The 26,939-nt window shown below is 53.9% G+C and overlaps 1 protein-coding gene across 1 annotated transcript in view; it reads left to right on the top strand.

Moving 5' to 3' along the window:
* Positions 1 to 26,939, top strand: part of LOC136535696 (protein SHOOT GRAVITROPISM 6) — a 46,317-nt gene that overhangs the window by 3,133 nt on the left and 16,245 nt on the right. The window contains 17 exon segments of the mRNA XM_066528069.1: positions 469 to 559; positions 639 to 734; positions 857 to 935; positions 1,015 to 1,078; positions 1,615 to 1,718; positions 1,794 to 1,899; positions 2,475 to 2,561; positions 2,893 to 2,970; positions 3,063 to 3,130; positions 3,210 to 3,309; positions 3,501 to 3,653; positions 3,744 to 3,833; positions 3,954 to 4,019; positions 4,148 to 4,246; positions 4,335 to 4,409; positions 5,188 to 5,247; positions 5,543 to 5,632. Coding sequence (XP_066384166.1) covers positions 469 to 559; positions 639 to 734; positions 857 to 935; positions 1,015 to 1,078; positions 1,615 to 1,718; positions 1,794 to 1,899; positions 2,475 to 2,561; positions 2,893 to 2,970; positions 3,063 to 3,130; positions 3,210 to 3,309; positions 3,501 to 3,653; positions 3,744 to 3,833; positions 3,954 to 4,019; positions 4,148 to 4,246; positions 4,335 to 4,409; positions 5,188 to 5,247; positions 5,543 to 5,632 — 1,506 coding nt within the window.

Raw genomic sequence — 26,939 nt, 5'->3', positions numbered from 1 at the left:
AGATGCTCTAGTTCCAAGATTTTCTAGTTGCCTCTGGACTAATCTATAACTTCAAGACTTTCTAGTAGCCACAATCCATGTTGCTTCAGGATCATCTTCTGATAATTCTCTGGTTAAAGTTAGGGTTTTAAATGTATACATCAAAGCTCTTTTGAAGTCTGCACTCCAAGTTCCATAAAACAAGATGTCTTTCTACTTAAGTAAGAAGAGCCCATTCCTGTCTTGGATGAACACCACAAATTGATTACGTTCTCAATAGAAATGTGCAAGTGTTCCCCATGCATTGGTCATATATTCCCTGTTTCATGGAAAATAGAACTCCGGTACACCTTTAACTGACTTTGAGGAATTGCGAGCTTGATCTCTTTCTCCATTGTTCGGTTGTTCTTGTGTGGTAGTTACTCTTTATTAGTAGAGTAGTAGTTCAGCATTTCACTGATTTCAATCTGTCACCCTACCGTTTTTTAGATGATGGAGGAAATATTTCTTCATTTCTCTGGACCAACTTCTGCTCTGCCAGCCATGTTACAGATACTTGCAGATTTTGCGTCTGCTGAAGGTTAATCACATTTATAATTTCATTTCCATCTGATTGAATTGGACTACTGAATTTGCAACATGTGTTTGTTTCTTTGAAGCTTTGCAGTTCACCCCACGGTTAAAGGACGTGCTTTTGCGTGTTTTACCTATCCTAGGAAGTGTACGAGATGGCCAACGGCCTGTTTTTGCGAATGGTATTGCTATGGAATTTCCTGAAATCATCAGTGATTCCTCTAATGTTTCTGAAAACTTCAAAACATTTAGAAAACTTGCTTTTTTATCAATTATTACAATTTTTTTCTCTTCCATTTTGCAGCATTCAAGTGTTGGTGCCAGGCTGCATGGCAGTACCTAGGAGATGCCCCCTCCGAGCTTCCTTTTGATAACGATGTTATGTAAGCTTTCAGTTTTTCAAAACTTGTTTTTGGAGGTAATGGAAGTTGGCATGGCATTTATCTAATATTTTAATGACAGGTCCTTCATGAATTCAGTATTTGAATTACTTATAAAAGTATGGACAGGTTCACGTGATCTAAAGGTGCGTCTTAGTTTTGGCTTTGACTTGTTTTTTTTCACACACCTTAGAACAATATAATGTCTCAACTGATAGGAGTGTTAGAAGTAGAGAAAATATATATACCGTACACTTCAGGCTGTTCTAAAATTGCTATAGTTTGTTGGAACGTTGAATGTTAGTGGTTTAGTGCACTGTTCTTTTAGAATATTCATTTCTTTCATATGATAACATTATGCTGCTTGATCATATCAACTGCTAGATACTCCCTCCATCCCAAATTATACATCATTCCAAGAATCTCGGAGAGTCAAAGCATCTCAAGTTGGATCAAAATTATAGAAAGAATTACAAAGATTTATGACATCAAATAGATATACTATAAAAATATAATTAATGAAGAATCTAATGATACTTAGTTGGTATCATAAATGTTATTATCTTATCATATAAATTTGGTCAAACTTGAGATGCTTTGACTCTCCAAGATTCTTGGAATGACTTATAATTTGGGATGGAGGGAGTACTGCTGATTGTATGCTTAATATTCTTATTACCAGGTGAGGTCGTCCTCTGTGGAGGCTTTGGGTGAAATGGTTGGCCTGGTCACTAGGTCACAGTTGAAATCAGCACTGCCAAGGATTATACCAACAATGCTGGATCTGTATGTGATCTATTTTGTATATTTATTGAAGATGTTTTATAGTTTCCCCCCAGATATTAATTTCTTCTCATGTAGATGTAAGAAAGATCAAGAAGTTGCTTTTGTTGCGTCCCACAGTCTTCACAACCTTCTTAATGCATCGTTGTTGTCTCAAAGTGGCCCCCCTTTACTTGATTTTGAGGTAAATGAAGAACATGCTTAAGACATGGTTTCTTCACTTTTTGAATATATTCTATTTTACCTTTTCCCTTTTTCACTTATTGAAACTATGAGAAGCTAAAGCTGTGTGGCACTGCTATTGTAGAGGCATACTACAGAACTTCACTGGCACTGTTCATATGATACACATGGTTTAAAGTTTGAACATTCAGTTTAAAAATTCACTGGCACTGTTCATACAATACACATGGTTAAAAGTTTGAACATTCAGTTTAAACATGATATGTTCACATTAGCTGGGTCACAATGAGCAGAGGTTGCATATTTTCATTGCTACAAACTAGTTCTATTTTTGGTTTTAGATTTTGGATTATGAACATTGACCATGGGATCAGATCACACACTAGCAATCTCCCCACCCCTCAACAAAAGATGCCTTTATTAAATGTTTATGCCCTGTCCTGTCACTGTCATATGTTTCTAACTCGTGCATCGTATTCCTTCATGAAATATCCAGCATGAATATACTATATAAAATTCTAAATATATGTCAAGCATGATCTTTGATCACTCAGTCTGTTGTTTCTTGTGTTGCAGGAGCTTACTGTTATCTTAGTTACGCTTCTTCCGTTAGTATCTGCCAATAACAACAAAGATGAGCATTATGTTTCGAAGGGACTGAAGGTGGCTGTGTCACTCGTGGCTTTTCTTGTTTCATCGTTATATCAACAAACTAGTTACTTTTTATCGGTTCAACCCAATAATGCCACATTTTGATGTGACAAGTAGAAATGACAATTGAAGGTCTCAAAAAATCAAAAAATTGTAAGACTTGCTTAGTGGAAATGATGAAGAGACAGTGTTTCTCCAGTATTTCTGTGAGACCTTATTAGTTATTACTGTCTATTTTTAAGCAATGTTTCTGTACAATTTTTCTGTAAACTTCCATTGCATTGTAATATTTGTATACTGCTGTTTATAAAGATACTCATGTCTTAGATTTATCTGCTTGTAGACATACAATGAGCTCCAGCATTGCTTTTTGGTAATTGGTTTAGCATATCCCGAGGATCTTTGCATGTTCCTTTTGACTGTAAGTCATTTTTCCACACGTCATGAAAATTCCAAGTTTGCACAAGATAGTTTATGCAGGTTTGTTATTAGTTACTGTCTATTGCTATACAGAAATGCAAATCAAAAGATGAAGCATCTATTGTTGGAGCGCTTAGCACAATAAAACACCTATTGCCCAGGTTCCCTATTTCTCTCTGTCTCGTTCTGTGTCTGCTTGTAAAACTGTTTGTTGCAACTTCTATGATCTATTTTTTATAGATTGTTGGAATCATGGCATACTAAACAAGCACCACTGGTTGAAATCATGAAATCACTTTTAGAGCAACAGAGCTTGGGCATTCGTATGGCGCTAGCTGAGGTAATGCATTGCACCTAAACTTTTGGTGGAGATAGTCATATTTCCCTTGCATGAATCAGAGTTGCATCACGCAATTCTTATTACGGCCAAATTCTTTCTTAATGCTTGATACATGCAATAGTATAGATAATACTGATTTGTCTTTATGCATCCAATTTTGCCCTTTTTAATATTAGTTAAATTTTGTGCAGCTAATTGTTGTTATGGCTTCACACTGCTATTTAAGTGGACATCCTGCTGAGTTGGCAGTTGAGTTCCTGGTGCGGCATAGTGCTATAACTGATGACGATCTAAATGACCTCGGCACTCTGAGAAACGAGTACTTCCAGGACAAAAGATTTGAGGTTTTACTTAATTTTGGATTATGTGTGATTTACTTGTTAAGGCCACTGCTTTAGTATGATGTTTATTCTAATTCTATTTCCATTTATCAGATGAAAGTAAGTCTTGCTGGCTTATCAGAACTAAGATCTGTGTGCGAAAAGGGTCTTCTTTTACTAGCAATCACCATTCCTGAGATGAAGGTAAAAGCTCTTTGCATTATGCTCATCGAATCAGGAAATCAGTTTGTGTACAAATAATTTCTGTAAGTCAATTTCATCATAGCTAAATAAGCAATCCGCTTTAATTTTCCTATTTTTCAGCTTGTTCTGTGGCCATTCATCTTGAAGTTGATAATCCCAAGGAAGTATACTGGTGCAGTAGCTACGGTGAGCATTTCGGTACACTCTTTGCAAATACTGTGCAGGGGCATTATGTTTCTAGTGAATAAATACTGCACATCTATTCAAGTTCATACTTCATGTTCTGGATATCATTAACATGGAGGTATCTGCAGGTCTGCAAATGCATAACTGAATTGTGTAGGCATAAATTGTCACATACAAACCCACTATATACTGAATTTAATGCCTCCAACGAAACCCCCAATCCTGAGGTAGCTTGCTTGATCTCAGATGTCTTTTATCTACTAAATCTTTTCATCAGTTGGCTAGTTATTTCTCATGATGACATGGATCATGCAGGATTTGTTTGCTCGTTTGGTTGTGCTTCTGCATAATCCACTTGCTAGGGGTCAACTGGCCACCCAGATCCTGACGGTTTGTCTTCTTACTGATTTAAAATAAATGTTTTTAAATAAGATTTCAATGGACAGTCTTGACAACTGTTTTGGGCTGTTAGAGCATATGGCATGGATCCAGAGGTTCCGATTGCTATGGTAGGATAGGATTAGTTTCCATCTCTATCTCTAGGACTGCTTGAGATCCAAGTCACGATGTACTCTATATATTGAGCGGATCTCAAGCAGTTCTAGAGATAGAGATGAAAACTAATCCTATCCTACCATAGCAATCAGATATCCTTCCAGATCCATGCATTATACTCTAACATGAGCATGTCCTTTTTTTTGTCCTTATTATATGTGACTTTGTACGTCATCAATTCTGCATATTATCTATCACTCTAGCTTTTCCAGACACATGAACATGTTATCTCTTATCTGTATCATTGCTGAGTTCTGTCTTCAGGTGGGAATTATCAATGATTTTGGTTACGTTGGATTTCTTATGTGTGGAAGATGAGGCATTATTTTATTAGGAAAAAAGTTATATTGTGAAAGCGCTAGAATAGCCTCCAAGCCCTAAGTGATAGGTTTGCCTGGTGTTATTTGTTCTTTTGATGGGAGTCTAATGCTGTTTGCTTACTCTTACATCTCCACTATCAGATACTTGGGCATTGTTGCATGCTTGCTTGTCATTGCAACTGAACTTTTGCTACAACTGATTGTATTTGTAACCTTCTCTTACCCTCAATTTAAGTAATTCCAGTAATTGCTGATTAAAGGCTAATTAAATCAATCTTGCTTTATGTCTGTAGGTTCTGTGCTACTTGGGTCCACTTTTCCCCAGAAACGTTTCTTTGTTTTGGCAAGATGAGGTATAGAACTAAACATATCCAGTATTGTTTGAATATGAATAGTACATGTTTTCAAGTTTTGTTTCTTTTTCTTTTAGTTATTAATCCCCGAAAAAAAGTTGCTCTATTGCAACTTGCAAATCCTGTCTGTGTCCGGTAATTCATTTGATACTTGCCCTGTGCTGTGCTTGAGTTGTTTGTATAATGCACCCTATTATGTGACTCTTGTGACAATTTACCTGAAAAATAAAGAGTTCATTTGCGGTCATCATACTGTTAAAGTAGCTTACAAAATGCATCTTTTGGCAAGTATTAGGTCCCTAAGATGAAAGCTTACATCAGTGATCCTGAAGACCTAAAGCAAGATAGCACATACCAGGAAAAATGGGACGACATGATAATAAGTGTAAGTATCTTATCCCTGTTGGTTCCTTCTTCTTTTTTGAAATGGATTCAGCTATTCAGGATTGTATTCATGTCGTAACAAGAGAGCCTACAACTATGGTATTAGCAGTTACAATCATGATATGTTGTATTGATATGTGCTTTAATCAAATTGTGTTAAGAAGTTGAGCGAAATTGATGGGATAAGTCTCATGTGTGGGCTGGTCTTTGTGGGGCTGTGCTGGTCACATGGTCCTTGTGGCTGCATGGTCTGTTTTTAGGACAACATTTTAGACTAGAGGACAACATCTTAGACTAGAGGACAGCATCTTAGAGGACAATATCTTAGCATCTATGACGGCATCTTAGACTAGCATCTTGGCATATGCTTGGCTGGCTAGCAGCCTATAAATATGTACCCCAACCCCTCAGGTTGGCATGACATTTGAAAATAAACCAGAAAATTGCCCCAACTCCTAGTGTCATCCTCTCTTGATGAGAGTAAGAATTCTACTACTATCAAGAGTAAGAATTCAGCGACTAACAACTGGTATCAGACCCGTACTATCCTGTAGCCGGAGCATCTCCTGCTCATCTCCTTTCCCAGCCGCACAACAGCCCCAGCTAGGAGCAGCAGCAGCTCCGGCCGCTCCTGCTCACTCCTCTCCCTCTGCGCAGACAAGTAGCAGCTCATTTGAAGCAGCCCTCTCCCCACGCAGCAGCCCCCCGGTAGCGCGTCATGTCCGCAGGGCAGTCTCAGCGCTCGGTCGCCTCGAGCACGCGGCGTCGGCAGGAGGCCGAACTTGCCGCGGCAGAGGAACGCGAGCGAGCGGCGGCAGAGACCGCTGCGGCGGCGGCAAGGGCGTCGAGGCTGGCAGCGGCGGAGCTGGCAGCAGCCAGAGCGGAGGCGGAAGCAGCGGCGGCGGCGGATGCAGCGCGTGCGGCGGCAGCAGAGGTCGAGGCCCTGCGCGGCAGCATCCGCAGCTCCGTTTCTGCTGACGACAGCGCAGACGCGGACCTCGAGTTGCTGGGGAGGGAGGCAGGACGAGCACGGGTGGCGCAGTGGGCAGCCGCGCATGCCCACGAGCGCGGTGGCAGCCCCGACAAGCACGGACGCGCCGGTGGCGCTCCTGGAGGAGGCGCGCATGGCGGTGGCGCTCCTAGAGGAGGCGCGCACGGCGACGGTGGCGGACGGGTCGATGGAGAGCGCGGCCTTCACAGGCAGCATGGCTCTCTCCTCGGATCGGTACCGTGGTTACCACGGGCTCCAGGCTATCGTCAGGGACGTCAGCCCCGGCGGTGGGTGGCCTACCCTCACCAAGACCAACTACGTCGAGTGGGCTGCGGTGATGAGGGTAAAGCTCCAGGTGCGGCACATGTGCGAGGCTGTCCGGTACGGCGACGTCGACTACGACCTAGATCAACGGGTGCTGGATGCCCTGATCGCTGCAGTCCTGCCCGAGATGCAGTTCTCGCTTACCAACAAGCGGACTGCCAAGGAGGCTTGGGACGCCATCGCTGCGGCACGCATCGGCAGCGACCGCGCCGACAAGTCCACACTGCAGGCACTTCGCAAGGAGTGGGAGAACCTGGCCTTCAAGCCAGGTGAGGACGTTGATGACTTCGCTCTCCGTCTCGACACTCTGTTGCAGAAGATGGTGCAGTTCGGCGATGACACCTACGGCGATGAGAGAGCTGTTGAAAAGCTCTTCCGCTGCGTCCCCGAGAAATACAAGCAGATGGCTCGCTCGATCGAGTCTCTGTTGGATCTCTCCACGATGTCGATCGAGGAGGCGATAGGTCACCTCAAGGTCGTCGACAGCGATGAGCCACAGTCCCTCTCGGGGCCCATCACCACTGGCGGGAAGCTCCTTCTCACAGGAGCAGTGGCTTGCCAGCCAAGGTGACCGGAAGAAGGGGGAGCCTTCTTCCCGCGACAGGCGGCCGCAAGCGTGGCAAGCCGCGCAAGGTGCGCAGAGACGCCTAGGCCGGGGTGCGAGGACGTGCCGAGGGTGATGCCCGCGGAGGCGCCCAGGGCGGCGCCGCCGGCAGGCACAAGTCGGCACGAGACGACGCCTGCCGCAACTGCGGCCAGCTTGGCCATTGGGCCAAGGACTGTCGACAGCCACGACGCGGCCAGGCCCACGTCGCACAGGAGGAGGAGCCGGCTCTGTTCATGGCACATGCAAGCATCGAGCTACCTCCAGCGGCACTGGCCGCAGCGGCTCTCCTCCACCTTGACGAGCCAAAAGCACACGCCCTCCTCGGCACCGGCTCCGACAACAACAAGATTGACGGGTGGTGCCTTGACACCAGCGCCACCCATCACATGACCGGTCGACGGGAGTTCTTCACCGAGCTTGACTCTAGCGTCCGAGGCTCCGTCAAGTTTGGGGATGCCTCCGGCGTGGAGATGAAGGGCGTCGGCTCCGTCATCTTCACCGCCATGTCTGGTGAGCACAGGCTGCTCACCGGAGTCTACTACATCCCCGCGTTGAGGAACTCCATTATCAGCTTGGGATAGCTGGATGAGAACGGTTCGCGCGTGGTGGTTGAGGATGGAGTCATGAGGATTCGGGATCGCCGTCGTCGCCTTCTTGCCAAGGTATCCAGAAGCGCAAATCGACTCTACATCCTTAACGTGCAGGTGGCACAACCCCTCTGTCTCGCTGCTCGTCGGGATGACGAGGCGTGGCAGTGGCACGAGCGCTTCGGGCACCTTCACTTCGAGGCCCTGAAGCGGCTCAGTGCCACGGAGATGGTGCGAGGCCTGTCGTGCCTCGACCATGTGGAGCAGCTCTGCGACGTCTGCGTGTTGACGAAGCAGAGGCGACTCCCCTTTCCCCAGCGGGCGAGCTTTCGAGCCAAGGAGAGGCTCGAGCTTGTGCACGGGGACTTGTGTGGCTCGGTGACACCGGCCACACCAGGAGGACGACGCTACTTCCTGCTGCTCGTCGACGACCTCTCCCGCTACATGTGGGTGATGGTCCTCGGCAGCAAGGGAGAGGCTGCGGACGCCATCAGGCGCTCGCAGGATGCTGCGGAGGCGAAGTGCGGCCGCAAGCTGCGCGTGCTGCGCACCGACAACGATGGCGAATTCACGGCGACTGAATTCTCGTCGTACTGCGCTGATGAGGGCATTCAGCGCCACTACTCCGCGCCGTACAACCCGTAGCAGAACGGCGTCGTCGAGCGGCGCAACCAGACGGTTGTGGGGATGGCTCGGGCCCTTCTCAAGCAGAGAGGGATGTCGGCTGTCTTCTGGGGAGAGGTGGTGGTGGCGGCCGTCTACATCCTCAACCGCTCGCCTACCAAGGCGCTCGATGGCAGGACACCGTACGAGGCTTGGCATGGGCGCAAGCCGGCGGTTTCCCACTTGCGGGTCTTCGGCTGCCTCGCGTTCGCCAAGGAGCTTGGCCACATCAGCAAGCTCGACGATAGGAGCACTCCGGGAGTGTTCATCGGCTACGCGGAGGGCTCAAAGGCCTACCGCATCCTTGACCCGAAGACACAGCGTGTGCGCACGGCGCGCGACGTTGTGTTCGACGAAGGGCGAGGATGGGCGTGGGACAAGGCGGTGGACGACGGCTCGGCTCCGACGTGCGACGACTTCACTGTCGAGTACGTCCACTTCGAGGGAGCTGGGGGAGTAGGCAGCTCTTCTTCGGCGAGCGCGTCTACCCTAGTCCCTGAGCCTCCACCAACCCCGGCGCCTGCTACTCCGACAGCACCACGCTCTCCAGTCAGGACCTCGGCTGCGATGAGTCCTTCGCCGGCTCCACCACAGCCGGCACCGCCATGCACTCCAGCACCGACTGGTACCTCTTCGGGCACGTCTACTCCAACACCAACTCGTGTCGAGCACAACCCGGTTGAGCTCGCTACTCCGCTCTCTCACGACGAGGAGTGCATCGACGCGTACCACGACGGCGAGCCGTGGTGGTACCGTACGATGGAGAACCTTCTCGGCGACCAGCCGGTGCCGGGACCGGTGCCTCATGACCTGGAGGCGCAGTCGCACCTTGCGTGTGACGACGGCGAGCCTCGGTCGTTTGTAGAGGCCGAGAGACACGCGGCATGGCGCGCCGCGATGCAGTTGGAGATGGATGCGGTCAAGAAGAACCGCACCTGGGAGCTTGCTGACCTTCCTCGTGGTCACCGCGCAATCACCCTTGAGTGGGTGTACAAGCTGAAGAGGGATGAAGCTGGCGCCATCGTCAAGCACAAGGCTCGCTTGGTGGCACGAGGTTTCGTGCAGCAGGAGGGGGTCGACTTCGACGACGCCTTTGCTCCCGTGGCACGGATGGAGTCCGTGCGACTCCTTGCGCTAGCTGCCCAGGAGGGCTGGCGTGTTCATCACATGGACGTCAAGTCGGCGTTCCTTAACGGCGACTTGAAGGAGGAGGTCTACGTGCACTAGCCGTCGGGATTTGTGATTCTCGGCAAGGAGGGCAAGGTGCTCCGCCTGCGCAAGGCCCTCTATGGCTTGCGGCAGGCACCGAGGGCGTGGAATGCCAAGTTGGATTCCACGCTAAAGGGGATGGGCTTCGAGCAAAGCCCGCACGAGGCGGCCATCTACCGACGGGGCAGTGGAGGAAATGCTCTGCTGGTGGGTGTCTACATCGACGACTTGGTGATCACCGGCACCAAGGATGCGGAGGTGACGGCATTCAAGGAAGAGATGAAGGCCACCTTCCAGATGAGTGACCTGAGGCCTCTCTCCTTCTACCTGAGAATCGAGGTGCACCAGGATGACTCCGGGATCACGCTTCGACAAACCGCCTACGCCAAGCGCGTCGTTGAGCTAGCTGGGCTCACCGACTGCAACCCATCTCTCACTCCGATGGAGGAGAGGCTGAAGCTGAGCCGCGACAGCACGACGGAGGAGGTGGACGCTACGCAGTACCGGCGTCTTGTGGGGAGCCTTCGCTACCTCGCCCACACACGGCCGGACTTGGCATTCTTCGTCGGCTACGTTAGTCGGTTCATGCAGCGACCGACGACGGAGCACCAGCAGGCTGTGAAGAGGATCATCCGCTACGTTGCGGGGACTCTCGATCACGGCCTCTACTACCCTAGGTGCCCTAGGGCGGCACACTTCGTCGGGTAAAGCGACAGCGACCACGCCGGCGACATTGACACCAGCAAGAGCACGAGCGGGATCCTCTTCTTCCTCGGCAAGTGCCTCGTTAGCTGGCAGTCGGTCAAGCAGCAGATGGTGGCCCTGTCCAGCTGCGAGGCCGAGTACATAGCAGCCTCCACCGCTTCGACTCAGGCGCTCTGGCTCGCTCGACTACTCGGTGATTTCCTTGGCAGAGACACTAGAGCGGTAGAGCTCAGGGTGGACAGCAAGTCCGCTCTGGCCCTGGCAAAGAACCCTGTGTTCCATGAATGCAGCAAGCACATCCGGGTGAGGTACCACTTCATCCGAGGCTGTTTGGAGGAAGGGAGCATCAAGGCGAGCTACATCAACACCAAGGACCAGCTTGCGGACCTTCTCAACAAGCCCCTTGGGAGGATCAAGTTCCTTGAGCTCTGCTCCAGGACCGGGATGGTTCAACTTTCCCACAGGACGACGCACAAGACTTAGGGGGAGAATGATGGGATAAGTCTCATGTGTGGGCTGGTCTTTGTGGGGCTGTGCTGGTCACATGGTCCTTGTGGCTGCATGGTCTGTTTTTAGGACAACATCTTAGACTAGAAGACAGCATCTTAGAAGACAGCATCTTAAACTAGAGGACAATATCTTAGAGGACAACATTTTAACATCTGGGACAGCATCTTAGACTAGCATCTTGGCATATGCTTGGCTGGCTAGCAGCCTATAAATATGTACCCCCAACCCCTCAGGTTGGTATGGCATTTGGAAATAAACCAGAAAATTGTCCCAACTCCTAGTGTCATCCTCTCTCGATAAGAGTAAAAATTCTACTATTAACAAGAGTAAGAATTCAGCGACTAACAGAAATAAAAATACAAGGAAAAAATGACGGCTTACCGTGTCCATTTTTTCTCTGGGTTATTGTGTAGTATTTGTTATTCAAGGAGCCTGGGGATGGTGCATGTTTAGAAGAATGTATTTCCATATTGCTGCGTCCAGTCTCTTATGCTAATAGGGGTTGCAGCCCAGGCCTTTTTTTTTTCTTGAACACGCAGGAGAGCTGCGTATCATTGTATTAATAGAAGAAGAGGAGAGTCATACTGTCGGTGCTTTGGAACCAGGGGTCCCTCAACCAACGAGTGAATTTGTGCTGCGTGCCCTTAATCCCGGATGGTGATGCAAAGAGACACAAGGTTTATCCTGGTTCAGGCAATCGAAGGCCCTACGTCTAGTCCGAGAGATCGATCTTGTATTCCTCGCACCGGAGTGCTCGTAGTAGGGGGTTACAAGCTAGGTGAGAGAGGGAGCTAGCCCCAGGTCTCGGCGTGGGTGGTGCGGGCTGCTTGAGGCGTTGTTCCCAAGCAGCGTAGGAGTGCGAAGTTCTATCGGCGTGTTCGTTTCCCCCCCCCCTAGAAATGGCCCCAGTCCCTCCCTTTTATACTCTAAGGGAGGACCGGGAACGTACATAGGTTGCTACATAGCGCTTCTGCAAATGGGGTGTCGTGTCCGAGCCCTGTAGCCGGCCACTGTTGTTGTGGTATGGTCGATGGAGTGGCTCCGTCCTTGTCGTGCAAAAGTGACACGCCGGTCATACTCGATCTTGTGCGTTGTGGGGCTCCAGTACAGCTTGATGCAGGACATGGCGGGCGACGTGCTGGTCACCGTGTAATGACGTCATAGGGAGCAGCGGCTCTGCAGATGCCGAGGCCGAGCCATCGTGGGGGCTCGGCGGTCATGGACCCTCAGGCTGCCGAGCCCGTGAAGCAAACTGCCGAGGCCTTGGGGGAGTTATTGGCCCTGGGTACTGATTCCGAGGCCACAGTAGCCCAGACGTGGCTCCCCACGCTGCGTTGTCCTCGGAGCAGGAGTTGGCAGCATAATGAGGTATGGGTGTCAACCATGTGCATGGTGGTTAGCACAGTGACGGGTAACCCCTGCCCAGTCCAAGGGACGTGCAGGTCATCGCGTGATGACGTCGTGGGGGGCCGTGGTTCTGTAGGTGCCGAGGCCAAGCCATCGCGGGGGGCTTTGGCGGACATGGGTCCCCAGGCTGTCGAGCCCCTGAAGCAAACTGCCGAGGCCTTGGAGGGAATTATTGGTCCTGGGTACTGATTCCGAGGCCACAGTAGCCCAGACGTGGCTTCCCACGCTGCGTTGTCCTCGGAGCAGGAGTTGGCAGCACAGTGAGGCATGGGCGTCAACCCATGTGCACGGTGGATAGTACAGTGGCGGGTAACCCCTGCCCAGTCCTGCCTCCTGTCCCATCGGCCATTCTGCTGTACTGTGCCGAGCATGCCGTTGTCGTCAGGGGCAGCAGTTGGCTGAGTTGATGCGACACGACGTTTTGCCAGAGGGACGGGAGAAGGAAGAGGCAGCGGAGTGCTGCCGAGCCTGCCTTGCGCGAGACGGAGGGTCGGTGGCCCGGCCGAGGCCTTTGGCGGGGAATCGCTCGGGGTCAGTAGTGAGGGGGCCTCGGGCGAATCGGAGAATCGGCCGAGGCCCGCGGCGATGGGCCTCGGGCGAGTCGGAGAATCGGCCGAGGCCCTTGGAGCCTCGGGCGAGTCGGAGAATCGGCCGAGGCCGGCAGCGTTTAGCTGGTTTCGATCTTTACGAAGTCTAAGCAGTTGTTTTTTGGGTCTTGCTTAGGGTACCCCTTCTCGCGGTACCCGACAGTAGCCCCCGAGCCTTGGGGGGAGTGGAGGCACTCCCCCTGAGGTTCCGACGAGAATTGGCTCTTGATAGTTCCTGTCGGGATGGTGTTTTGTATTCGAGGTTTCGGTGGGTGCGCGCGAGCGCACCCGCCGGGTGTAGCCCCCGAGGCCCTGGAGGAGTGATTTCACTTCTTCAGGGGCTTTTTTCTCTTTCGAGTGAGGTGTTTTCGTCGTGTTTGCCGGGCCCGTGGGCGCGAGTTCGGATCGCGGGGCCTCGACGATGTCGCGGAAAGAGCCCCTTAGCCTCCGCCTGGAGCGAGAGGGCCGTCAGGGGTTCTCCCGGCTTTTTGTACAACCCTCGTGCTTCCTTTTCGCTCGGAAGGAGGGGTGGAAGATGCCATGCTACCCTCGGTGGGCGCGAGCGATGGCATTTCCGGTGAGCTGTTATCGGGTAAGTTCGAGTGGAGGCCCGTACCCCGTTCGCTGGGGGTCGGCTAGCGGTCCGGAGACGCGCTCCAAGAATACCGGCGGGTTTCTCTAGTGGGTGCCGAGGCCGTTCGCTGGGCCTCGGTGGCTCGGTGCCTCCCTACGGTGGGATCCCATTCAGAGACCTCCCCGCCGGTCTCGGACACGACCCGGGGCGCGCCTGTACAGGCTCGCCCGTGGTCGTCCCTGACTCCTTTATCCTGGGGCGGCTGTCGAAACCCCTGGGGGCCCAGTCTTCGAACCCCTGGACCGTAACGGGTTTGGGTCGCTTTGTCTTTATCTTGGGTGCAGGAAGAGCCCCCGAGCCTCTGCACGGAGCGAGAGGGCGATCAGGGGTCCCCCTGACTTTTTTTTTTGTTCGTCCCCCGCACGTCCTTTTCGTTCGGACGGGGGGGCTGTTTGCCGAGCCCACTCGTGTGCGAGCTTGAGCCGCTGGGTCTCGGCAAAGTTGCAGGAGGAACCCCCGAGTCTCTCGCACGGGGCGAGAGAGCGGTCAGAGGTCCCCTGGCTTTTGGTTCGCCCCTCGCGCGTGAGGGTCTGTCTGCCGAGCCCCCCTCGGGTGCGAGGCTAGGTCGCGGGGTCTCGGCGTCTTTTGCAGAAGGAGCTCCCTAGCCTCTGCACAGGGCGAGAGGACCGTCAGGAGTTCTTCTGGCTTTTTGAACGACCCTCGCGCTTCCTTTTCGCTCGGAAGGAGGGTTTGTTTTGCCGAGCCCCCTCGTGTGCGAGTCTAAGCCGCTGGGCCTCGGCAATGTTTTGCAGGAAGGGTCCCTTAGCCTCTGCGCGGGGCAAGAGGGCCGTCAGGGATTCTCCTGACTTTTCATTCGACCCTCGCGCTTCCTTTTCGCTCGGAAGGAGGGGTGGAAGATGCCGTGCTACCCTCGGTGGGCGCGAGCGACGACATTTCCGGTGAGCTGTTATCGGGTAAGTCCGAGTGGAGGCCCGTACCCCGTTCGCTGGGGGTCGGCTAGCGGTCCGGAGACGCGCTCCAAGAGTACCGGAGGGTTTCTCTAGTGGGTGCCGAGGCCGTTCGCTGGGCCTCGGTGGCTCGGTGCCTCCCTACGGTGGGATCCCATTCGGAGACCTCCCTACCGGTCTCGGACACGACACAGGGCGTCCCAAGCGTTTCGCTTGCTTGGGCCTCGGCCTCGTATAGGCTCGCCCGTAGTCGCCCCTGACTCTGTTGCCCTGGGGCGGCTGTCGAAACCCCTAAGGGCCCAGCCTTCGAACCCCTGGACCGTAGCGGGCTCGGTGCCCAGTTCCTTTGCCTGAAAGGAATCGGGGGGGTATTTCTCTCCCTACGGCTAACAACGGCAGGCGCGTCTTTTGAGGCGACTTTTTCGGGGAGGCGGAACGGCGCCTGCTGCTGCTGCGGTTGGACGCGACGTGGGGTCAGCCGACGGGACGTATCTGCACGCACGATTTAATGAGGAGGGAGTGGGCGCGTGGGCGGTAAAACCGGATCCGGATAACCGCGCCGGATCTTTTGGGGGAAACTTCCCCGATTTCGTCGCCCGGCGGTTTCGTCTTGTCCCTGCATAAATACGCAAAGAACCTCGCCCTTCCTCTTCTTATCTTTTCCGCATTCGCTTTTGCTGCCTCCGTGCTGTTGCTGAGAGCATAGAGCGCCGGGGAGGAGAAGGGCGAGGGCGAGAGACTAAAAGAGAGAGGGAGAGAGATTACCGCCGTAGCAGCGTCCTCCGCCGCGCAAATGGCTGGTGGTCCCGTCATCCTTGCGGCGGATCCCTGGGAGCGGTCTGACGTTACCGAGGAGAAGCTGCAGTCGCTCGTGGAGGCCGGTCTTCTTCGCCCGATCACCGACCCCGACGAGCCGGAGTGGATTGCTCCGGGGAACGAGTCGGAGCCGAGGCCGCGCGACGGCTACGTGGTGAGCTTCGTCGTCTTCCACGAGCGAGGCTTTGGGTCGCCGGCGGATAACTTCATGCGGGCGCTCCCGCACTACTATGGCGTGGAGCTGCACAATTTCAGCCCCAACTCCATCGCGCAGGCGGCCATCTTCGTCGCCGTCTGTGAGGGGTACTTGGGGATCGCTCCCCACTGGGAGTTGTGGCTCCACTTGTTCTGAGCGACGTTCACCACCAAGCCGGGGGGAACGAGGGGGGCTCGGAAGGTGCAGAGGGCCGGCGGCTGCACCCTTCACGTGCGCCAGGACCGGCAGTCCCTCTACATCCCGGCCCAGCTGTCATCGTCCAACCGTCGTTGGTATGACGGCTGGTTCTACCTCCGCAACGACGGCGGAGGACTTCCCCCTTATACCGGGCGGGTTGTAGAGAGTCAACCAGAGAAATGGGGGTACGGCGTCGTCCAGGCCGACCAGCCTAGGCTGGAACCGCTTTTGAGGGCCTTGCGGAAGCTGCGTGACCATGGCCTTTCGGCGGCCGTGGTCGTGGCGGCTTTTCACCGCCGGAGGGTGTTGCCGCTGATGGCTCGGCGGCGGCGGCTGTTCGAGATGACGCCGAGCGATCCGATTGCCGGTACCAAGATGTCCGCCTTCGCCCTTACCGACGAAGAGACCCTGCGTCGGGTGAGGGAAACGGTAGACGTGAAGCCGAAGATTGAGGATTTGATGCCGTTTCCGATGCGCCCGTCGCGGGGGTATGTCTCGCTGGTAAGTTGGAAGTTGCCGAGGCTTTCGCGGCCTTCTTGCTTTTTGCCTTTTCGTCTGTTGTCTTACTTCGTCGTTCCCTCAGGGGATAAGAGATGTGCGAGGCTCTCCGCCGCCCGTACCCGAGGACGCCCGGCGGCGATCCGTGAACAGGGCGCGTGCCGAGGAGGAGAAGAGGAAGAAAGATGCCAAGGAGGCGAAGCGCACGAAGAAGATCCTTGCGCGCGAAAAGCTGGACGCCCGTCGCCGGCGTCAGAAGCTCGACGGTCTCCCGTTGGAGCCGTCTCCTTCGTCGTCGGTGTCGGATTCTTCGAGCGACGGCGGCGGGCGCGAGGTGGGGACGGCCTGTTTGGAACACCTCCCCGACATCAGGGAGATGGTACCCGGGGCGCCGGCAAGGAGCCTGACGCCCCTAGGAGGAGGAGGAGGTGTCCCGGGGCCAGTGGCGGCCCGTCCCGGGGCCGAGGCCGACACACCCGAGGCGCGGGTGTCGGAGGAGCGTGCCGTCAGCCCGATGGGTTCGACGGTGGAGATGGAGCGGGTGACGGTGGGGGCGACCCCATTGTCTCCGCGAAGGGTCGAGGAGGTGCCGGGGTCCGACGGAGGCCAGCTGGCACTGGTGGACACCGAGGCCGCGCTGCTGCCATCACCGCCACCGTCGCAGAGGAGGCAGGCGGTGTCGAAGCGGCTGCATCCCCGTTCGCGGTAAGCGTCTTCTCCGGTGGAGTCCGTAGTACTTCTTGTTTGCCCCTTGATCGCATGCTGACCTCAGGAGTGTCTTTGTTTCCAGCCAGACGCATCTGGTGGAAGATCCTCCCTTGGCGCCCCGTAAGGCGCTCAAGGTGAACGTTAGCTCCTCCGCCCATCAGGCAGCGGAGGCGCAGGCTGGCGTGCAGCGTGGCGCGGCGTCGGACGAGGCCGTTTCGGAGGAGGTAGCTGCCCAGGGAAAGGGTGCCGAGGCGGCCGTGGAGCGAGTGGAGGAGGGGGAGCCCACGCCTCGCGATGTTGTGGGTCTTGGCGGTGGACGCCGGGGCCATCGAGGTAGAGATGGCGGAGGCCAGAGCCCCCGGGTCCGTCGAGACCGAGGCGATGGAGGTGGAGGCGGAGCAAATTTTGGCGCCGCCCCTGGTTCAGACAATCTCGTCTGATGATTCTTCCCGAGGGAAGGAGGCGGCGGACGTCGAGGCGGCCAGTGCCGCGGAGCAGCCAGTCCCAGATCCTGCCGAGGGGAGTTCGGCCCTTGCCCCGCTACGGCCCGAGCCCCGTGGGTGGAACTTCCCGCGTGTTTTCTGGCGGGACCAGGCTGATCCCGAGGGGGAGCCTGTGTTCGCCCTTGAAGACATCGCAGAGGGGGGGCGTTGGGATACCCTCGAGGAGTACCGCCAACTGGCAGTGCGGTCGTTGCAGACAGCGATGACTGTTATGGAAGGGGACTTGCCTGGTGTCACTCGGGTAAGTACTTTCGTGTCTCGTGCCGAGTTGTCCTCGCAGTGTTTGACGTGCGTTTTTTACCTCTTTAGGAGCTCGAGACCCGGTCCCTTGGGAAATCGGTGTTCCTACGGAGGGAGAGGGGTGTCTGGGACCAGCTCCGGCGGCAGAGGGGCCTGCTTGCCGATGCCCAGGGGCTTTTGTCGGCGCGGAGTGCGGAAGTGGAGGACCTCCGCCTTCGTTGTGCTGACCTTCAGGCCGAGCTGGTCACGGCTAAGGGCCAGGCTACCCCTCTGGTGGCGAAGATCAAGGAACTGGAGGAGGAGCGAGACTCCTTCAGGTCTCGGGCCCAAGAAGCAACGGCCTCTGCAAAGGCCACAGCCGGGCAGCTGGGTGCGGAGCAGAGTGAGCATCAGGCGACAAAAGTCGCCCTGGCAGAGGCTACCAAGGCGGCCGAGGCCTCTCGGGTCGAGGTCTTAGCCTGGAAGAACAAGGCCGAGGGTAAGTTCCGCTGGACCGTGTTCCTCGTTCATTTGTTCCGGTTCGCGTTTGACTCCTGCCCCTTCGTTGCGACGTAGATCTGGAGAAAGAGGCTTCCCAGGCGGCTGAGGCCTCCGTCGCAGCGCAAGCGGCGCTGGATGTTGAGGTCCGGGAGCACGAGGCGCTGTGCAGCGCTGTTCGTACCGCCTGCGAGGCCCTGGACGTCGAGGAGGTCCAATCAGCCAGCTCCCTTGGGAGCCGCCTGATTGCATTGAGCGGCCGCGTCCACGAGAGGCTCCGGGGGGCGTTGCACACGGGTGTCAAGCGTGCCCTGGCCGTCGTCTCCTCGCACTACGCCATCAACCTCGAGGCTGTCAGCGACGGCTACGTGTTGCCAGAAGATGACGACGAGGCGGATGCGGAGGTCGTGAAGCTGTTGGAGGCGGCCGAGGCACCTGGCACAGCGCTGGCCCGTCTATTTGAAGAAGAGGTGGTCCCTCCCGCGCCGGCCGCCGGTCCTTGAGCTTTGATCTGGGCCAAAAGGGGTCGTGTAACCGGATTGGATTAGTTGTCATATCGTGACGTCTTTGTGGCCGTCGAGGCCTGTAAAGTATTTGCGTACGTGCGTCTTTTAATCGTTTTCTGTTCTACTTCCGAGCCTGTGCCCTCTGTCTCGATCTTGGGAACCCGCAAAGAAATCCCTCGGGACCTAAGCCGTCCTTCGGCGAAGGGTGGTGAGGGAGCTGCCGTAGCCCAGAGGCGTAGGCCGTTCTCACGTCTCGACCGGCCCTTTGGCCTCCAGACAAACTTTTGGTCTTTGGGTTTCTTGTGAGGGTCCCGTCGGAGTGCGAGAGAGTTTGGCGTAGAAATTTTTTGAAAGACCATTAACAAACGGTATTCGAGACTTAGGGGGGTTTTTAGGGGGTTCCCCCTTTTTACCCCCCGAGGGGGGCTCGGCTTTGCAGAGGCAGAGCCGAGTCTCCCTTATAGCGCTATTGTGACGTCGAGCCCCCATTGATAGACAAGCTCTCTGCATAGAACTTCCTCGGAGCCTACGCTGTCCTTTGGGTGAGAAGGTGGTGAGGGAGCTGCCGTAGCCCGGAGGCGTGGGTCGTTCTCACGGCTTGGCCAGTCTTTTCGCCTTTGAGACGATCGTGCGGTCCTTAGGTTCTATACAATCGACTTGTCTATAAGGGGGGTTCCTCGAAAGATTATAACAACTAAGAACGCTTCTTTATTGTATTTCGAGAAACAATGTAAACAACGTTTGGAAATTTAAGGGTAGAAACGACGTAGCTGTTCTATGTTCCAAGCGTTTGTGAAGATTTCGCCCTTCTCGTTGGCCAACTTGTAGGTCCCGGGCTTCAGCACTTGAGCGATGATGTACGGCCCTTCCCAGGGTGGGGTCAGCTTGTGGCGGCCCTTGTTGCTCTGCCTCCGTCTCAGCACCAGGTCGCCCACCTTCAGGTCTCGTCTTTGGACGCGCCGGGCTTGGTAGCGTCGTAGGGCTTGCTGGTACCTGGCTGAGTGTAGCAGCGCGACGTCTCGGGCTTCCTCCAGTTGGTCGAGGGCGTCTTCGCGGGCAGTGCGGTTGCTTTGCTCGTTGTACGCCTGTAGCCTCGGGGAACCGTATTCTAAGTCAGTGGGGAGGATGGCCTCGGCTCCATAGACCAGGAAGAACGGTGTGAATCCCGTGGCTCGGCTCGGGGTATTCCTTAGGCTCCAGATGACTGACGGGAGTTCGGCAAGCCATTTCTTGCCAAACTTCTTCAACCGATTGAATATCCTTGGCTTAAGGCCTTGTAGGATCATGCCGTTGGCACGCTCTACTTGGCCATTCGTCCTTGGGTGCCCTACGGCCAACCAGGCCACCCGAGTGTGGTGGTCGTCGCAGAAAGTTAGGAATTTGCGACCGGTGAATTGTGTCCCATTGTCGGTGATGATGGTGTTAGGAACCCCGAACCTGTGGATGATATCCGTAAAGAACAGCACCGCTTGCTCGGATTTGATCTGAGCGATCGGACGAGTCTCGATCCATTTGGAGAATTTGTCGATAGCTACCAGCAGATGGGTATAGCCCCCGGGTGCCTTCTGCAGAGGCCCAACCATGTCCAGCCCCCATACAGCGAATGGCCATGTGATGGGGATGGTTTGGAGGGCTTGGGCCGGGAGGTGCGTCTGTCGAGCGTAGTACTGGCATCCCTCGCAGGAGCGTACTAGCCTCGTGGCGTCTGCCACCGCCGTCGACCAATAGAAACCTTGGCGGAAGGCATTACCCACGAGCGCCCGAGGCGCCGCGTGGTGCCCGCAGACTCCCGCGTGCAAGTCCCAAAGTAAGGATTGGCCAGCCTCGGCGGTGATGCATCGTTGGAGAATTCCGGATGGGCTACGCCTATACAACTCGCCGTCGCAGAGGACGTAAGTCTTGGCGCGTCGCGCAAGCCGCCGGGCTTCGGTTCTGTCAGCAGGAAGCTCTCCTCGAACGAGGCGATCAAGGAAAGGGACTCGCCAGTCCGTTCCTTGATCGGCCTCGGGAGGCTCTGCGTTAATTGCCATGGCCTCGGGCCCGGCGGGCGAGGTCTCGGTGGCAGAGGGGGTCTCGGGCCCTGCGGTGGGCTCGGCTGACGGGCCCTCTTCCGTCGCCGAGGCGTAGTCGACGGATGGCTTGTGGAGGTCTCTGGCGAAGACGTTCGGGGGAACCGGGGTCCGTGCCGACGCCATCTTTGCTAGTTCGTCCGCGGCCTCGTTGAACTTTCGTGCAACGTGGTTGAGTTCGAGACCGTCGAACTTGTTCTCCAGGCGACGTACTATCGCGCAGTACGCCTTCATTTTGGGGTCATGGCAGCTTGACTCTTTCATCACCTGATCGACGACGAGCTGCGAATCACCCCGTACGTCGAGACGTCGCACTCCAAGTTCGATGGCGATTTGCAGGCCGTTGACGAGGGCCTCGTATTCGGCGACATTGTTGGAGGCGGCGAAGTGAAGCCGGATCATGTAGCGCATGTGTACTCCGAGGGGCGAGACCAGGAGCAGGCCCACGCCAGCCCCAGCTTTCATCAGAGACCCGTCGAAGTACATGGTCCAGCATTCTGATTGGATCTGAACGGGTGGCAGCTGTGTGTCGGTCCATTCGGCTACAAAGTCGGACAGGACCTGTGATTTGATCGCCTTCCGAGGCGCGAAAGATAAGGTTTCCCCCATGAGTTCGACAGCCCACTTGGCTATTCTACCCGAGGCCTCCCGGTTTTGGATTATCTCTCCCAGAGGGAAAGACGACACCACAGTCACCGGGTGGGATTCGAAGTAGTGACGCAGCTTGCGTCTAGCCAAGACTACGGTGTAAACCAGCTTCTGGATGTGGGGGTAACGCGTCTTAGTCTCGGAGAGCACTTCGCTGATGAAGTAAACAGGTCGTTGGACGGGTAGAACGTGTCCTTTCTCCTGCCTCTCGACTACTATGGCCGCGCTGACCACTTGGGTCGTTGCAGTGACGTAGAGTAAGAGGTGCTCGCCCTCGGTGGGTGGCACCAGGACGGGGGGGGTGGTGAGCAGTGCTTTGAGCCTGGCGAGGGCTTCTTCGGCCTCGGTGGTCCAAGAAAAGGTGCTCGGTGGTCCAAACCCACACACCCACCCACTACTACTACTACTTCATCATGAGAACTGAATCACCGGTTTAAAACAAAAGGACGACCCGACATCTACGGCAGTCCTTCAAACTGCTCCTCCAGCAGTGAGCAGGGAGAACCCCTTGGCTCCTGCCATGCTCCACCAATGGGCCTCTTCCCTAGCCAAAGCCAGTACTGTCTTTACATTTGGGGTTGCACCATTGAAAACACAATCATTTCTATGCCGCCAAATGCTCCAGGCTCCCAAAATGACTAGAGAATTCAGACCCTTCCTCAAATCTCCACTAGCAGCGTTATCCACCTTTCTCCACCATTCATCGAAGGACTGATCAGAAGGTTGTGGAGCAAGTGATGCAAAACCAAAATGCACCAGGAGGGAGAACCAAAAGTCTCTTGAGAATACACATCCCACAAGCAGATGCTGAATATTTTCCTCCTGTTGATCACAGAGAAGGCACTGTTCTGGATGAGGGAGACCCCTCCTTGCCAATCTGTCTGCTGTCCAACATCTGTTGTGAGCAACTAGCCACATAAAAAATCTTCATTTGGGGGGTGCCTAGGATTTCCAGATTCTCTCATAAGGTTCAAAGGAGACTGCTCCCTGAAAAAGGGTATCGTAAGCACTCTTTGCTGTATATTGTCCCGAAGAAGATAACCTCCAGACATGCTTATCAGGAATATTTTCATTCAACACCACAGAATTCATGATGTCCCAGAGGTCCAGGTACTGAAACAAGGCTGTCATGCATACTTCACCCTGTATGTCCTCTATCCATTTCTCCTCCGTAAGGGCCTCCAACACAGTACGCTTGCTAGATCTTCTTTTAGGGACCAGTGCAAAGATCAGGGGTGCTATGTCCTGAATTCCCTTGCCATCTAGCCATTTGTCCTTCCAGAAAAGCGCATTAGATCCATTTCCCACCTCTGTTATCACTGCCACAGAGATGAGGCCAGCTACCTCTTTACTAACTTGGATAGGCAGATTTGCCCAAGGTTTGTTGGGCGCACTCCGCTTAAGCCACGGCCATCTTGCTTTTAAGGCAATACCCAGAGACTTTAAATCTGCTATCCCAAGACCACCTAGTTCCCGGGAGCGGCACACTTTTGGCCAGGCAATGAGGCAGTGACCACCTTTTGCCTCTTTTCGTCCCTTCCACAGGAATGCTCTTCTGATCTTATCTATGGCTTTGATAGCCCAAGGTGGAAGATCTGTTGCCATAGCCACATAGATTAGAATTCCTGTGAGAACATATTGCACTTGAATTACTCTGCCAGCACAAGTCATCAGCTTTCTAATGGTCAATGGTAGGCCCAAATAGTTACAAGGAAAATCCAGCACTTCACAAGGCAACAAGTTTTGAATGAGAGCCAAATTTTCCTCAGTACAACGAATAGGCAGCACATTACTTTTTTGGACATTGGTCTTGAGGCCAGAAGCTTCCCCAAATAATTGCAATAGCTGTAATGACAAATTAATATCCGCTGCAATAGGCTGGAGGAAAATGGCTACATCGTCAGCATATAATGAGATTCTGTGCTGGATTGGTCTCCTGGATAAGGGCTGTAGCAGCCCACCTTCAGAAGCCTTTGTGAGCATCCGATTTAAGACATCCATAACCAGAATGAAGAGCATGGGAGAAAGAGGGTCTCCCTGCCCCAGTCCCCTTCTGTGCTTTATACTTTCTCCTGGGATGCCATTGAGGAGGATCTGGGTGGATGAAGTTGTTAAGAGACCACAAATTAAGTCACACCAGCGAGCACCGAAACCCAACTTTCTAAGAACCTCTAATAGAAAAGCCCAAGACACTGAGTCAAAAGCTTTGGTGATGTCTAGCTTGAGGAGTATTCTGGGCTGCTGTTGAGAATGTAAGAATTTTACTGTCTGCTGGACCATCATGAAATTATCTTGAATAAACCTTTGTTTGATGAAGGCACTCTGATTGGGGGACACCATCTCATCCAACCGGCCTGCAAGCCTATTAGCAAGGATTTTGGTCACTAGTTTGGCGAAGCTGTGAACCAAACTAATGGGCTGAAAGTCCTTGACTTGCACAGCATTCGACTTTTTTGGAATCAGAGTAATGAAGGCAGAGTTCAGTTTCCAGAGATTTCTGAAACTTCTACTCCAAAGAGAGTGGACTGCTGCCATCGCATCGTTCTTAATAACTGTCCAACAGCTTTTGTAGAATCTTCCAGTGAACCCATCTGGGCCAGGTGCCTTATCAGATGGCAGCTCCTTTATGGTGTTCCAAACTTCTTCTTCCGAGAAAGGCAAATCTAAAGCTTCCAGATCAAAGCTTGGGCTACCAAGGGTGTCCAGGTTGATGGTTCTTTCTCTAGCGCGTTCTGTCCCAATGAGATTGTCATAAAAATTAAGAACCGCAGCTGCCTTCTCTTCATGTTTTGTAATGACCTGATCTCCTTCATGAAGTTTGGGAATGAAATTCTTCTTTTTCCTATATCTTGCATGCTGATGAAAAAGCCTTGTGTTGGCATCCCCTTCCTTTAACCATCCTATCCTGGACCTGAGTCTGGCTATTATTCTCATCAGTGATGCTAGTGCCAAAGAGTGTTTCTTGAGATTGTTACGCAGCCACAATTCATGTGGTTGGAGAGGCCTGCTTTCTTGTGCAATTTCAAACTGGTGGATGACTTCTTTTGCCAACAACTGAGATTTGATGTGTCCAAACTTCGACTGACTCCAGCTCTGTAATCCTCTGGCTGTTGCCTTAAGCTTCAAAGCAAAGGTTTCGAGGGGGCAATGAGTGGGCTGTACAGCCTCCCATGTATTCCTCACAACATCCAGGAATCCATCTAGAGAGGGCCAGAAAGCTTCAAAGTGAAATCTTTTCTTGCTGCCAATAATGTCCTGCAGCCCAAGAATCAGGGGACAGTGGTCCGAATCAATAGAAGCAGCACTCTGAAGGAGACAACCCGGGAACTGCTCCTCCCAATCCAGCGAGCAGAACATTCTGTCCAGCCTAACTAGTGTAGGGGAAGCATCAGTGAAGGAGCTGGTCCATGTAAATTTACGACCATGGAGAGGAATTTCAGTGACCTCCATATCATTGATCCACCTTCTGAACCTTCCCATCATTGCTCTATTAAGGTTGGAGTTGTTTTTGTCCTCCCCATATAGATGAGATTGAAGTCCCCAACCACTAGCCAAGGCCCAGTGCACTGAGCTCTTACATCTCTCAGTTCCTGGAGAAAATGGATCTTGTCTTGATTTTGTTGGGGCCCATATACACAGGTCAACCACCACGCATTACCATTTGATGGGCAGAATTGGACGGAGGCACTATGAGTATCCACCCTGGTAGCTCCAACAGTGCCCAGTCGAATCCGCCAAGCAATCAAAATTCCACCACTGGCGCCCTCAGGGGGTAAGCAAATGAAGTTATTATCGAAATCACTTCCCAGCATAGACAAGATCAAACTCCTAGAAACATTACTCAATTTAGTTTCTTGCAGGCATACAACATCAATTTTGGAGGCATCCACCATTACTTTGACAGCATCCTGTCTCGCTACTGAGTTTAAACCCCTTACATTCCAATTTAGGATGTGTGCAGGATCCATAATGACACTACAGCAAGAACGACCCAGAGGATGTATCAAACATTACACTCCACTAGCTCTGCAGCATAATCTGCCTCAGGGAGAGCCCATCCGAAGAGTGCAGCAAGGGCCTTAGTGTGTGAAGAAGGCAGGGGCTGTTTGAATCGCCGTGCATAATCATCAAGGATCTGTTGGCTAATTTGTTCCCTTTCTCCTTCAACATCCATGTCAAGTGCTCGCGTGACTTGTTTCTTCAGGTATGTGGGGCATACCTCAGAAGATTCCGCGGGGAAGCCAGCAATCCGGCGACTTCGGCGCGGCTCCTTGCTAGGTGGCTCCAGCTTCTTCTTCCTTCGTTTGCTGATGTGGGGGATCGGCATGAGTCCCCCCGGAATTTTGGACAGCGCCTTGACGAATTCTGTCGCCGGGCTGGGAGGCACTGGAGTGGAGGCTAGAGCAGCAGCTGATGAATCAGACGTCCCCTCATTTCTTCTAGCACGGTGACGGGAGTAGACCAGAATGGTCTGCTGGGAGTTCGCAGTCGCCGGCCGGGCCAGTGGAGGCTGTGGCGAGGGGGTGGAGACCGAGGAGGTGACGGCGGTGGCAGCAGGCTGCGTCCGCGGGGAGGGAGACGCCATATTCAGTTTGACAGGATGGCTCTCGTCGCACCTGCTCCCGCTCCCCCTCCACCTTCTGGCGCCCACCCCCTCCCATCCTTCTGCTCCACCAGCCGCTCGCCGCTGCCTACTCCGGGCGCGTCGACCACCCAATCCCTATCTCTCCGGCGCCTGAGGGAACCCCCTACGCCACGGCAGGGCGCTCTAAGGTCCAGCGTTGGAGGGACATCTCCCCGTCTTCTGGGTGCTCCTCCGACGACATGTCACCTTCTTTCAAGGACGTTCTCATGGGAGATGTCGTCTTGCCTGCTCACGCTGCCCTCCCTCGCGCGCCTGCCCCGTCCGCGGCTGCTGTCTCGCCGGCTCGTCCTCGCGCGCCGACTCGAATCGTCCTCAGGCTGCGCAACCGGTGTGTTCGTCCCGCCGGGGCGACTGTCCCTGACCGTGATGGTTGGGTAACCTCGGAGAGTCAACGTGCCCGCCGCGAGCGCCGTCGGCGGGGGCTCCTTCCTCGGCGGCCTATCCCGGAGGACCGTCGCGGCCGCTGCTTCAACTGTCTGTCCACAGCTCACAAGGCCGCGATCTGCCGTTCCCGTCCGCGGTGCTTCGCTTGCCGGGGTCTGGGGCATCTCTCTGGCTCCTGCCCATCCTGGCGTCCCCGGACACTCGCCGCCCACAGGCAGCTGGTTTGGCGACTGAAGGTCACGGAGTCGACGCGGTCGCCGGCCATGCAGCCTCCGGCGGCCACTAGTG

Source organism: Miscanthus floridulus, chromosome 2 (assembly GCF_019320115.1).
Source record: "Miscanthus floridulus cultivar M001 chromosome 2, ASM1932011v1, whole genome shotgun sequence".
NCBI classification, from domain to species: Eukaryota; Viridiplantae; Streptophyta; class Magnoliopsida; order Poales; family Poaceae; genus Miscanthus; species Miscanthus floridulus.
The sequence above is the reverse complement of the archived record's forward strand: the minus strand, read 5'-3'. Positions and strand labels throughout refer to the sequence as shown.